General features: G+C 54.2%; 2 protein-coding genes across 2 annotated transcripts in view; one reads left to right on the plus strand and one right to left on the minus strand.

Moving 5' to 3' along the window:
* The first annotated feature begins 6,003 nt into the window (after positions 1 to 6,003).
* LOC115499986 (alpha-1-acid glycoprotein-like) lies at positions 6,004 to 9,331 on the plus strand. The gene is made up of 6 exons (XM_030294279.1): positions 6,004 to 6,117; positions 6,516 to 6,658; positions 6,880 to 6,950; positions 7,744 to 7,851; positions 7,990 to 8,093; positions 9,144 to 9,331. Exons 1-6 carry the CDS (start codon positions 6,004 to 6,006, stop codon positions 9,207 to 9,209), a joined length of 606 nt encoding a protein of 201 aa, XP_030150139.1. The 3' UTR covers positions 9,210 to 9,331.
* Positions 9,332 to 11,326: 1,995 nt separating this feature from the next.
* Positions 11,327 to 14,354, minus strand: part of AKNA (AT-hook transcription factor) — a 45,433-nt gene continuing 42,405 nt past the window's right edge. The window contains 1 exon segment of the mRNA XM_030293344.1: positions 11,327 to 12,522. Within this exon segment, the coding sequence (XP_030149204.1) occupies positions 12,258 to 12,522 (265 nt within the window). The 3' untranslated portion in view covers positions 11,327 to 12,257.

Genomic DNA, 14,354 nt, shown 5'->3' on the forward strand with positions numbered 1-14,354 from the left:
GGGCGCCTGGTGGGGGGGCTCTGGGTCTGGTGGAGGCAGCTGGAGGTGTTGGACCTTGGGTGCAGGGAGCAAGAGGTCAGGCTGGGGTGGGCGGTGGTTGGGGAGGGCATGGCTGATGCAATCCCAGCACAGGGAGGCTTGTCAGGAGGTCACACTCCGTATTAATCAGGGTTTCTAGAGAAACAGAACCAGTAGGATGTGTGTGTGTGTGTGTGTGTGTGTGAAGAGATGTTTTAAAATTTATTTAGAGAGAGAGAGTATATGTGTGAATGGGGAAGGGAAGGGAGGGGGGAGAGAGAGAGAGAGAGGTGGGGTGGGGGGGCGGTGGTGGGAGAGAACCTCAAGCAGGCTTCATGCTCAGCATGGAACCCCACTCGAGGCTTGATCCCATGACCTTGGGATCATGACCTGAGCCGAACTCAAGAGCCAGACGCTCAACTGACTCAGCCACCCAGACACCCCTGTAAAGAGATTTATCATAAGGAATTGGCTGACATGATTATGATCGTTGGCAAGTCCCAGGATCTGCAGAGTGAGTTGGCCAATTCAAGACCCAGGAGAGCTGATGGTGTCCTTCTAGTGTAAAGTCTGGCAGGCTGGAGAGCTGGGAAGAAACGATGTTTCAGTTCACGTCCAAAGGCTGCAAAAGACTGACGTCCATCTCCACCAGTCAGGCTCTTACGCAGACTCTTAATTCTATTGAGGCCTTCAACAGATTAGATGAGGCCCACCCACACTTGGGGGGAGGTGGCAATCTGCTTTACTCAGACTACACATTCAAATGTTAATCTCATCTAAAAACACCCTCACAGATACACCCAGAATATTTGACTAAATATCTAGGTACCGCATGGTCCAGTTAACTTGACACATAAAACTAACCATCCGAGCCGATGCTGATAGAGGTTGAACAAAGGTTTGCCAGGTGACAAAAGGCACTGGGAGGAGAGGGTACAGCACCTGCCAAGGCTTGGAAGTAAAGGCCACACTGCATATTTGGGGATGCTATAGCATAGGCTGTGGGAGCCCCAGGGAGTAGGACAAGCCACAGGTTGCACAGGAGAGCAGGGTTTGGGCCGGTGGCCGAGGTGGGTTTGAGCTGCACTGGGGCACTGTGGAGCGTCCAGGAGGCAACCAGCTGAGCCAGGGGACAGGAAAGTGCTCCGTGCCACGGTCAGAGCTCCAGAGGCGTCAGCAGGATCTGCATGGTTTTGGAGACGCGGAGGGGATGAGAGAGTCAGGAGGAAGGGCCAGAGGGAAGAGAAGAAGGGCTATGTTAAAGCTGTGACATTCACGACTCCCAGCCTGTACTCCCAGGAGGGCCTCTGTGACCTGGCCAGCGAGGCCTCTGAAACTGGGCCAGCTCCTACCTGGCAGGGGCAGGTAGGAGATTGTTGGGAACCACAAGGCAGCTCTTCCGGGGCTGGCAGCATCTACCGTTCCCAGTCTCCCGTTACACAGCCGAGCGTCGGGAAACAGCCAGAGTGGACTTCCCAGGCGGGGCCAATCCCGTGTTTGCTCTGTCCACAATGAATCAAGCCCCAGCCGTGGACAGTCACATGCCATCAATGCCCAGCTGCCCTGTGCTGGGAAAAGGAGGAAAAGACGAGCAAGAAGGGGAGAGGCGGGCAGGTGGATTCCAGTCCCAGCTTCCTGACTGGGCCATGGCCTTGGACTGGTCATGCCTTCTCTCTGGGCCTCAGTTTCTCCCTCTGCAAAATGGGGGTGATATGCCCTTCCCTGCTTGCTAGCCACACACAGAGCTATCGTTCTGCAATAAGTAGGGCAGATCGTATGAAACTGAATGATATTCAACCCAATAAAAGCATATGGTTCAACCCAATAAAAGCACCTTTCAAAATAAGAGCGGCTGCGTTTTCTGGCACACTGACCGTGAGCGGGAGCCCTGTTGAGAGTGATACGTTTTCATCCCATGCACAGCCCTCCTGAGACACGTGTTACTCTGCTGGTTCTTCAGATGAGGGAAGCCAAGTCCAAAGAGGTTACATAAATTGTCCAAGACGACAGAACAGGATCTGAACTTGAGCAAATCTTTTTGAGTGTTTCCTCAGCCCAAACACAAAGTTCCTAATTAGGATCATTTGCTCTGCCAGTGTATTCTTCGTGGCCGTTCACGTAGAAGCTCACAGATTAGTCATCAGGCACAGAGCTCAGCCCTGGCCTCAAGGGAGAGACAAGTATAAAGTGGCTTTCTTGGAACCGAATCATTTACAGTGGGTGCGTTTCCCCGAGCATCTAAACCTCACCGTTCACCTGACCTCTCTGAGCCATTTGCTTCCTTATCCATCCAATGGGGAAAGTATCTATTTTCTTGAACCTACTATCTACATATTTCTGCATTTTGATGTCTTTAGAAGTGGGATGTATCCTAAAATCCCAGAAGTATTTCTTTTTTCTTTTCTTTTTTAAATTTTATTTTAGAGAGGGAAAGAGAGAGCAAATGGGGGAAAGGAGCAGGGGGAGAGGGAGAGAGAATGTTAACCAGGCTCTACGCCCAGCACGGAGACCGACAAGGGGCTCAATCCCATGACCCTCTATCATGACCTGAGTCAAAATCCAGAGTCGGACTCTTAACCAACGGAGCCACCCAGGCGCCCCCTGGAGGTACTTCTGTAATGCAAGAATCTGTCTTTTCTCCCTATCCCAGCTTGTCATTACACTGATGGTAGTGGTGTTATGACTGGCCAACTCTTAGAAGCAAGTTTGTTTCTTATAACAAGCATTTCACAACTGCACGCTGATTTAATCCTCTTAACAACCTGATAAAGTAGCAACCATCAGTATCCGCATTTTACAGATGGGGAAATTGAGGCACAGAGAAGTTAAGTAACTGGCCCAAGGTCACGCAGCTAGCAAGCGGTCAAGCCAGGACAAATATTTCCCCACCATCCCGCGTGGCCCTGATTGCTTTTCTATTTCCTGCCAAACTTCTCCTGACAAGATTCCTGGGCCAGATGGAGGGGCAGGGTAGGGAGGGCTGTCCAGACCCTCCATCCAGAGAGGTACTAATCCATCCTTGACATGGAAGAAGATGGAGAAAAGTGTACTGTGTCAGGGGAGCGCTGGGTGTGCTCCAAGGAACCATTTGGAGAGTAGCGCCTCCTGGGAGAGAGTGAGACGGACCTCCAAATGGCACCCGGGTGACAGTGAAGACCACTCACTCCTGAGGAGCAGCACCCCATTTGCTCACCATTAGAGAAGCTTTCATCTCTCCCTATGCTACTCACAAAACATCTGGCCACCCAACGCGATCCAAGGATAGGGCACAAGAGGGAAGAACTGTTCCCCTGGGGTCTGAACAGCGTTGGTCGTTCAGGGATGTTTAGGGCTGTGGGTCATTCTGTGCCGGAACCAGGCACCAGATCCCGCCGGACAGAGGTGCTTCTGTGTTATTTAATGAACCGTACGTGTGTGCACGTGCCTGTGTGTACGTGTGTGATATGGGAGATCCTCTAAAGCTCTGGGGTGTGGGCAGAAGCCCCAAGGGTCCGGGGTAATGGTAGTGCTGTCCCCATAGAACACCCAACTTCTCTCTGACATAAGCAGTGTGTCAAATCTGTCCCCAGTCCCACTGCAGCAGCCTCTGACTGCTCTCCCAAGGTGGTCCCCTCCCCTCCCCCTGCCCACCTTCCCCACTGCAGACAGAGGGCTCTTTCTAAAGAGCACATCTGACTATTCGTCTCCCACCCTACTTAAAATCTTTCTATTTCTTCCAACACCTGCAGAGCCCATTGCGAACTCCCCAGCCTGGCTTCTGTGCCCTGCACACTCGGTTCCCGCCGACCCTCTCCAGCATCGGCCCCGTCAGTCCCGTGCTGTCTCATAGGGGCCCTCCAGGTCCTTTATGTGCCCCGCGTCCTGTCACCTCCACTCTTCCTTGCCAACAAGCTCCAATCCTTTTCTCAAGGCTCAGATTAGAGCAATGCAAATTCAGAACACTAAGTGAGCTGGCAAGCAAAGAAAGAAAAGAGGGATTTTCACTTCTGACGAGGATGTGGAGAAAGGGACTCATCTGGGCATCGCCAAATTGGCACCGTATTAAACAGCGTTAGTGTTTTTTGTCTTCTCTGTTTGGGAAGAGAGTTGTTTTTTTTTTTTTTTAAATCAACTTAATTGAGGTATAATTGGCGTACAATAAAATGCACACATTTTAGGTTTACAGTTCAATGAGTTTTCACAAACGTACATTATGTGTGTAACCACCCCTGCAGTGGAAATTTGGAACAATGCCACCTACTTCAGAAAGTGCTCTTACAACCTTTGGCAGTCAGACTCCCCTCCTTGCCCTAGGCAACCGCTGATCTGATTTCTACCATTATAGATTAGTTTTGGCTATTCTAGAACTTTCTACAAATGGAAACTATACAGTGTGTGCTTTCTTAAATCTGGCTCCTTTTGCTCAGCGTACTGTTTTTGAGATTCATTCACGTTGTCTTACAAATCGGAAGTTCATTTGTTTTTATCGCGAAGTAATGCTCCATTTACGAAAATGCCACAATGTGTTTCTCCATTTTCCCGATGACGGGTATTTGAACTGTTTCTAGTTTTTGGCTGTTTTGAATTGCACTGTGAGTTTGTACGTGACACGTTTTTCTTTCTCTTGAATGGTATGGTAATTTTAGAAAGCGATTTGGCCGTTTCTGACACTTAGGAGAGGAAACATCACAATGTGAAATGCTATGGGCAATTATGTCTCAATAAAGCTGGAAAAATAAAACAAAATGCCATAGATATAAAGGGAGGACATCATTAGGTATGTCGGAATCTAGGAAGCGAACGAAAGGGGATGCGTCCACTAAAATTACGACCGCGGACTGCCCCAAAACATGAAAAATGACTCAAAATACATGAAATGGACAAGAACATAAAATTGTAAGCACGACATAATAAAACTTTTTGAACGCGTTTATTCTTAGGGATACCAATCTGACCTTGTCAGGTAAAAATGCAAGCAGACAATGGAAACTCTCATTCTGCAACGGTGACCACTGGCCAGGGTTGGAGACCAACTGGTGAAAAGAGAGGCCCACCCCCCTGCTCACATAGCCGGAGGTGGGGACCACATGGACATAATTTCTCGTTCCCGATTTTGGGAGAGAGTTCAGGTAATACCACATTTACTGGAAATAGGCAATATAACTTAGACGCCTCCTTCTTTTGGAAACATCCCTTCTTTCCTCCAAGATTCGGCTGCCCCCCACCCCACCGGACTTGTGCTGGTCCACAGCTGTTACCACAATCAGTTGGAATAGAATCCATGTTTTGCCCTCTCCCCAACCCTTGACCCTCCCCCATCCCATTCCCCACCCCCACCCCACCTAGCCCGGGAACTCTCTAAGCTGCCACCTGCGTTTGATTTACGGTTAGGTCTTGCTCAAGTCTGAATGCTCAGTGGGACACGAATTGGGTAAAAACATAAGAGCTTTTAAAACAAAACAAAACAAAACAAAACACCCAAAAACATAAGCGCTTGCTTAGAGGCCCCTCTATTGAAATCTACCCATGTTTGGGGCGCCTGGGTGGCGCAGTCGGTTAAGCGTCCGACTTCAGCCAAGTCACGATCTCGCGGTCCGTGAGTTCGAGCCCCGCGTCAGGCTCTGGGCTGATGGCTCAGAGCCTGGAGCCTGTTTCCGATTCTGTGTCTCCCTCTCTGCCCCTCGCCCGTTCATGCTCTGTCTCTCTCTGTCCCAAAAATAAATAAATGTTGAAAAAAAAAAAAAAAGAAATCTACCCATGTTTGACAATACCCCTCCAGCCCACACCTTGGCTTTGAACAGCCGGTCTAAGTTAGACCCAGGCTTGCAGGCTTTAGCCACAGCCGGCTTTGGGGGAAGGAGGGAAAGGTTTGTGCCAGGCATTTCGCAAGCGCTCACCTGATGTGTCACCAAGGGGCTCCAGGACTCCACCCACAGCTCGTTATAAAGGTCACTGTACCCTACAGCCACCAGTTCTGCCCGACTCCAGGTGCCTCTCCCTCCAGGCATGGCGCTGTCCTGGGCCCTTGCTGTCCTGAGCCTCCTTCCTCTGCTGGAAGCCCAGAGCCCAGAGTGTGCCAACCTCACAGCGGCACCTATCACCAACGCCACCCTGGACCAGGTGCATGCCCGGGGCCCCTGAGTGCTGTGGGCAGCTGCCTCCTTCTCTGGGCTTCCCTTTCTCCTGCTGGCTTGCGGTCAGCCCCCTTCCCCACCTCTGCCTTTTTCTCCTCCCGGGTCCTGGGGTGACATTCTGACCAGCCTCTGGGGGCATTCTGCTTCCAAACTCAGAAGTCTCATTGCAAGGCCCCTCAGAGGGAGCCTCCTGTACTGCACGAGGGGCCACCCAGCGGCTGGGGGAGGTGCCTGACCCTCAGAGTGACCTCCTGCATGCCCGCTCCTCGCCTGGGGCCCCAGGCTCCCCATGTGCAAAATGGAGGGAGAAATCTGCCCGGCTGACTGGCAGGGATTCTGCCCTCGGCCTCCATCATCAGCTCCTGGCTTCTCTCTCCAACCCAGCTCTCCGGCAAGTGGTTTTACATCGCCTCGGCCTTCCGCTACCCGGAGTTCAACGAGTCGTCTAGAACGATCCAAGCGGCCTTCTTTTACTTTAACATCAACTACACAGAGGACAAAATACTGCTCAGAGAGTACTTAACCATGTGAGACCCCCCCCCCCCACGCTAGCCCCAGGCTTCTGCTCCTAGCTGCTGGGTAACCTTGATCAAGTCCCTCCCTCTTCCTGACCTCAGCCTTCTCATCCATGGAATGGGGAGGGTGGACTCTAATCACCACCGACTCTTGCCCCTCGATGATGGTGGCCAGTGATTGTCCACTTCTCCTTGACGGTCTTCCTGTTTTTCTCCCCCCTTCTGTCTGTTAGAGGGAACCAGTGCGTCTATAACTCCAGCTATCTGAATGTCCAGCGGGAGAATGGGAGTCTGTCTAAACACGGTGAGGTCCAGCCCACACGTGGGAGCCTGGGGACAGGTGAATGGGCCAGCCAAAAGAGGAGGTGCTGGGGCTAAGGCCCTGGAGGCTGGAGGCACAGAGAACACAGGACAGGCCCATTTCTTCCATCTCCGAGGTCCTGGTGTCTGCACACTGCAATACTCAGGAATAACTGCCAACATATGTGAGCTCTTACTTATGTGCCAGGCACTGCTAGAAGTGCTTTACATGAATTGACCCACTGAATACTCACGAACAACCTTAGGAGGACATTAGAGCGATCAGATGAGGAAACAGAGAAACAGAGATGTCAAGCAGTTTCCCTGGAGTCACACAGCCTGTAATTAGAACTAGGACTCAAACCCAAGTCTGGCTGTGGTCCTGCCTCTCTCCAACCACCTTTTCTCCTCTAGGATCTGAGGGTGGCAGTCTTTGTCTGGCACGCAGTGACTTCACTCATATCCCCGCTGTCACCCCAGAGAGAGCACATAGTAGGAATCTACAAATGCCCATGGAATTAAACCAACAGCACTCAGCAGCCCTGAGGCTCCTGTCTGGGCCTTATTTTCCTCATCTGGAAAATGGGGAGAAAGGCCCTGACAGCCACAGCCCGTGTGAGGCTGTGATTCCACATAGTAGCACAGGGCCCGGCACACAATGGGACTAGGGATGTGTGACCCAGGTGAACCCCTGGCCTTCACTCATTGCTGTGTGGCCATGGGCACGCCCAGGGCTCCTTGCCTACCATTGGGGACCACTGTGCTGTGTGGTCTCACCCAGTGGTTTTCCCCTCCAGAGTTCGGCAGAGAACAAGTTGGCTACCTCCTGCTCACCAAGGATCCCACGACCTTCATGCTTGCCTTCTCCCCGAAAGACGAGCAGAACATGGGGCTGTCCTTCTACAGTAGGCATCCCTCAAACTTCTTCTACCTCGCCCAGGACCCCTTCCCCTGCGGCCGGGCCCCCAGCTCCCCCACCCTCCCTGGCTTCCCAGCTAGGACCCCAGCATGCTCACCCAATGTCCCCTTGCTCCCTCCTGCAGCTCACAAGCCACAAGCCACCCAGGAGCAAATGAGAGAGTTCCACGAAGCCATCATGTGCATGGGCATGCAGAAGTCAGAAATCATGTACTCCGATGAGAAACAGGTGAAGGCAGGGAGGACTGGGCCGAGCCTGCCCTCAGGGTGACTCTGCCTTGGGCAGCCCTAGAGGCCCAGGGGGGCCAGCTGCCGGCCCAGGCTGTGCAGTGAGATAGGACATCCTACTTTTAAGCACCTGCCTCACTGCAGGGACAGCTGAGTTTCCTGCAAGCCCACGGGATGAGGAACCAGGAAGGAAAAGTCACTGTGAAACAGGGAGGGCATCCAGAGCAGGTGGGGGGGGGGGCGGGGCTTGGAAAGGAGGGGAACAGCAGACACAAGTGTGGCCATGGGAACGTGACAAAGAAACACACAAGGGTAATGATCGTTGACAACTACCGGCCACACCCCAGACTTCAAATACCTGTGGCTGGGGAGTGGGTATTGTGGTTTTCGGCACCACCCAAATGGCCCCAAGCCCAGGACTACCATCCTGACTTTTGCTGTAACTGAGGAGTATGTATAAAATCATCTTAATGCTTTCCATTCGACCTGTGCCCAATGAGAGGCTTTACGTGGTCTTGCCCTGGGCAGTAACATCTGAAATCACAGAGCTGATGAGCTGGTGACACTTTTTGGGGGGATATACATGAAATACTTTCAGCATTATTGAAATAAAAATGTCTCTGCCGCCGGAGGTCGTCCCTCGTGACCACCCCTAGACCACCTCCCCTCCCGGCTCCTGGGAACTGTGGGAAAGGACTGGGCTCGCAGCCCTGCTCCCCGCTTGCCCCCGCCCCATCTGCTGGCTGGGGACCTTGGACAGGCCACACGGCCACCCTGAACCTCGCTTACATCACCTACCCAATGGTTGTGAGGAATCCAGATCAACATAAAGGCTCGGCAAGTCCTCAGTAAATGGCAGTTGTTCTAAGGGCTCGAGCCCCCCTTCTGACGTGAAGTTGAGCCTCAGAGAGGAAAAATGCCTTGCCCAAGGTCACCCAGGTAGGAGGCGGCAGGGCCTAAGCTGGAGCTCATTCCACCCTTCCCCCGCCACCCCCCCCCCCCCGCAAGAGCCCTGCCCTGCCCCCATCACTGCGCTCCCCCTGTCTTCCAGGATGTGTGTGGGCCATTGGAGAAAGAGCACCAGGAAGAAAAGCAGAAGGAAAACGAGGGGTCCTAGGAGGACACAGCTTGGGTTAGGAGCTTGGGGACTCTGGGACCCATCCTCAGCCCTACGCCCACCCTTTGTACTTCCGGTCTTTGTCTCAGTGGCATCAATAAAGCTTCTGCATTGGAAGCAGGCAGGGTGTCATTCGCTCATTCGTTCATTCAGTCACTCATTCACACGTGTTGAAGCCTGCCCTGGGCTGAGCCCCGGCTGATCACTGGGTAAGCCCCTGTCCCTCTACTCAAAAGAGCTCCTGCTGTAATACCCGGCACAGGTTGGACGATGACAGGCACCAAATGCTGTGGGAGCCCAGCATGGGGGGAGGTGCCTCCTGCAGTGGAAATCTGGGAAGGCTTCCTGGAAGGGGCATCTGAACCAGTCTAGAAAGATTTACGAACAGCAGCTTGTAACACCTGCTGTTCCAGCTAAAAGCCAAGGATCTGAGAGGACGAGTTTGAGAAACATCGAAGCAGGAGGCCCTGGTAGCTCAGGTGAATGGGGGCAGTGAGGACTCCGGCGTGTGGTACCGAGCACAAAGGACCTCACCTTAGACGTTACCCTGGCCATCTGGGGAGGTGAGTTGGGAGGCGCCCGACTGGAGGCAGAAAGACTCTGGCAGAGGCTGCTGTGAGCATCCTGGCAAGAGGAGGGTACCTGGGCGGGGGACAGGACAGGGAGACGCAGAGGCCTTGGGGCCTAGGCCAGAGCAGCTGTCTCCACGAAGTGCCCTCACAGTGCCCACCTGACGCCCACAGGATATAACGAGGGGGGAGGTTGGCCCCTGGAAAGCAGCCAACTTGCAAACATGTTCGGAGCCCTCGAGATGGGGCCACGTCCGAGGCAGGCCCTCTCCATGGCACAGAAATATTGAGCACCTAAAGCCAGGAGTCCAGCAAGGAAGGCCAGCTCCTTCCAGACCTGATGGCTTGTGATTTATGGTCACGCGAGGGAAGCAGCACCACTTGGTGGCAGAAGACTTGGGGCCACATCGTTCAGGCAATTCCAGAAGCGAGCGGCCAAAGCCATCCAGAGCAACAGAGTCATAGCCCCGGCACCTGACGCCTGGCCCTGTGGCACCTGTGACACCACCCTCCCAAGAGCCACGCTGCACCCCGGGCACTGAGGCTGGGGACACCGCCCTGCGCCCCCACCTGCGCCCTTGGCTCCCCGTACCCGTCCTCGTATCCCGGAGCAGCCTCTTGGCATCCAGGACAGGGTAGGCTCAGAGGCTCAGAACCTACAGGAAATCTTCCCTTCTCGGCTAACTGCCATTTTCAAGTGTACTGAGAAGGGTCAGCTGAAAAATGAAGTAGAAACGGGGCCTGGTGGGCAGGGAGGAGCGTGTGGAAAGTGAGGGGGGCTGACGAGAAAGCCACAGGAAGACATAGCAGGCGTTGGGGAGAAAATCTCATGGAGGTTAGGAAGAAAAGAACATAAAGAAAACGGATTTTAGAGCCAGACATTGCGAGGCCGGGCAGATAGCCCGCCGGGACCTCAGTCTCTCATCAACGGAGAAGGCACATAGTGGGGGTGGTGTGTGAACCGTGCGTGCCCGTGCTGAATATTTAGCTCAAGCATCGGTATCTTGGGGCGCCTGGGCGGCTCAATCGGTCAAGCTTCTGGCTTCGGCTCAGGTCGTGATCTCATGGTTCGTGGGTTCAAGCCCCACTTCAGGCTCTGTGCTGACAGCTCAGAGCCTGGAGCCTGCTTCACATTCTGTGTCTTCCTTGCTCCCTGCCCCTCCCCCACTCGTACTCTGTCTCTCAAAAATAAATAAACGTTAAAAAAAAAAAAAAGAATCGGCATCTAGCGCGCGCTCAGTATATGGCGGCTGATGTTGCTGTTTGCTATTAAAAGGAGCACTGGAAGGAGAGTCTAGCCTTGTGCTTTTGGAACCAGCTGTGTGTCTCTGAAGGGGCTTGGCCAGACAGCCTCTCCAGTCAGAAGGGTGAGTCCAGAGACAGGCACAGGGAGAAGGTATGGAGAAACAACAGCCACCAGAGGAAGGTGGGCAGAGTCTGGAAAACTGCACCCAACAAGCCCCCTGGGGAAGGGCTCCGCTTGTCATCAAATCCCCCACCCACAGAGTTGGGGTTAAGAAGCCACAAGTTGACGACACACACCACAGATGTGGGCAGCTTCGGGAATGGTTTTTTTTTCTTTCTTTTTTTTTTTTTTCAAAGATCAATATTCATCCTTCTTCATTTGCCCTCATAACGAAAATAGATTTTTAAATGCCTCAAATATACAAATATCACTGATGCATACACATTCCAGAAAAGCTGAGGTACGCACTCTGCTACAAGGTAGGGAGCCAGAGACGGGTTGGCCTCCCGGCCGCAGACCAGGGCCTGGCAGGCAGCTTGGCCACTAGCCCAGTTCCACAGGGATCCCAGGGACAGAGCTGGGGCTCAGGGGATGAGGTACAGAGAGGGACCAAGGTGGACAGCTTCTGGGCCCTCCCTGGGGGTGTCCCCTTCCCAGCAGGCCCACGGGAAAGCCCTCTCCGGAGAAGCTGGGCGCATGTTATCCTGGGGGCCTGCCGTCTTGACGTTTCGATGGTGTCAAAGTGCCCTACTGATCCCCAGTCACCAGGAGGAAAGTGCACAGCCGTGTCCTTCCCAGAAACGCCTACGCTGGAGGGGCTGGTCACCGGTGAGGAGACAGGTTTGCACCAGAGACTCTGGCCCTATCCCTTCTCATCTGGCCTGGTAGGTTGGATCTAAGACCAGGAAAACACAGTAAAAAAAAAAAAAAAAAAATTGTCCATCTGTATATAAAGTACATATTATTAGCCAGAGGCAGGCAGTGCAGGACCAGGAGACTCCCCGAGGCTGCCCCTGGGCAGAAGGTGGCCTCGGTCTCAGCACTTCCTTCAGGGGCCGGTCCCCCCGGAGTTCCTTCTCTTCATGCCCAGGCCAACACCCCAGGGCCAGGCGGCCTCTGGGGAGGGGTCGCCGGGGCCCGCGGGAGTGGCTCCAGCCGACTCCCGCCCTGGGGGACAGCAGCAGGCCGCTGGCCCACCTGCCCCCCATCTGTGTCTGAGTCTCCAGGGCGAAGTCAGAAGAGGCAGGAGCCCCTGAGGCTGCGGGCCTGGCGCAGGTCGGCTGACAGGGAGCGGCTCATGTGCTTGGTGGTGCAGCGGATGCTCTCAGCAGCCTGGACGGCTCGATTCAGGGCCTTGTGGAGCTCCTCCAGGTCCTCCAGGTCCAGCTGGATGGAGTGCCGGTGCCCCCGCGCCGGCCGGGAGGAGGCAGAGGGGGGCCACTCGGCGGCGGCTGGCTGGGGCGAGGAAGCTGAGGTAGGTCCCGGAGGCGCGTAGTACCTGAGGAGAGAGGGCCCGGCGTTCGTTAACCACGGACAGGGCCGGGCAGAGCACCGGGTTCGGAGTCAACCCCGTGCCAGGCCCTCCAGCTGAGCCCACGGCCCCTGCTCTCTGGGTCTCAGTCTTCACCTCTCAAATGGGAATAATAAACACCTACTTTGAGGGATGAAGGATGATAAACGGGAGTGCCCGACCTGGAACAGCGTCTCGAAAATGGTTGGTTCAGGGGGCGCCCGGGTGGCTCAGCCGGTTAAGCGTCCCGACTTCGGCTCAAGTCATGACCTCACGGTTTGTGAGTTCGAGCCACGCGTCGGGCTCACTGCTGTCAGCACAGAGCTCGCTTCGGATCCTGTCTCCCTCTCTCTCTGTCCCTCCCCCACTCAATCTCTCTCTCTCTCGCTCTCAGAAAGAAATGAATACTTAAAAAAAAATGGTGCAGGGGTGCCTGGGCGGCTCAGCCAGTTAAGCAACCAACCGACTCTCGATCTCAGCTCAGGTCTCCATCTCCCGGTCGTGGGATGGAGCCCGACGTCGGGCTCTGTGCTGACAGCGTGGAGCCTGCTTGGGATTCTCTCTCCCTCTCTCTCTACCCCTCCCCCACTCACACTCGCTCTTTCTCTCTCTTGCTCTCTCTCAAAATAAACTTAAAAAACAATGGTTAGTTCGATCTACCTATTCACTTCGTATTTATTGATCTTACACTATGTGCCAGCCCTGGGGTTGCACTGGTGAATGAGTAACATGGACCCCACTGCCTTCTTGGGGCTTCTCATCGCAGAGCCAGATCCCAGGGAGACCAGGAGCACCCCCAGGCTCTGTAGCAAACCCCCTTCATCAGAGAGGTAACGTGCGGTCCCATTTGGAGCAGCAGAGACACGTGATAATAATTAGGGTTCTGTAGGAGGCGGAGGGTCTTGTTCCACTCATCCAGGGAGCAGGTGGAAACGTGTCCTTCCCAGCCTGGCCCTGCAGGAACGTGGGGCTTCGTGTAAAGTGCTGGGAGCCATGTGACGGAGCACGGATTTCTCCAGGTAGTGAGCGCAGCACGCAGCCAGGCTCCCCAGTCGGGCGACGGGCGGGAGGAGGGGGTGGCCCCTGTGTTGTGGAATCAAGCGTGTGGAGGAGACAGGGAGACAGAGAAAGGTTTTGCCCAAATGCAGCAGGGACAAGTAGAGGAGGAGTTGGCCAGAGTCTGTCACTGGCGTCTTGCTTGACACACTGTAAACTCTGGCCTCCTTCCTCACCTTCCACTTCTTCGGACCCACGTTATTGTACAGCGTGCAGGAGAAAAGGGCTCTGCTAGGACCGGAACACATATCTCTCCGAAGAAGACACACAGACGCACAATAAGCACACGAAAAGATGCTCAGCGTCATTAGCCACCAGGGAAACGCAAACAAAAACCACGTGAGATGCCACGTCAGGCGCTTGGCCACCGCCGGATGACTCAAGTCAAAAGGACAGATGCTGGCCAGAAGGCGGAGAAATCAGAAGCCTCATAAGCTGCTGGTGGGGACGTAAAACGGCACCACCACTTTGGAAAACCGTCTGGTGGCACCTAGCCCCGAGCTGGCATTGCATGCTGGGTACCGTGTGCCGGGCTCGGAGATACACGTTTTCTTGACCAGCACGTATCTTACTTGTTCGGTGGGTACCGCTATGCTTATGTTACGGACGAGCAAAGAGAAGTTCAGAGAAGCTAGGTGAGGCAGGAAGCCTGCCCCCCAAATCCCAGCCATTCCGTGCGGATTCCCCTTTCAGGGGCTCTGTTCCCCCACCTAAAAGAGCCACCTTTAGCTACCTCCCGGGAGAGATCTGATAGAAAAATTCAG

The sequence above is a fragment of the Lynx canadensis genome, chromosome D4, assembly GCF_007474595.2.
Source record: "Lynx canadensis isolate LIC74 chromosome D4, mLynCan4.pri.v2, whole genome shotgun sequence".
Lineage (NCBI taxonomy): Eukaryota > Metazoa > Chordata > Mammalia > Carnivora > Felidae > Lynx > Lynx canadensis.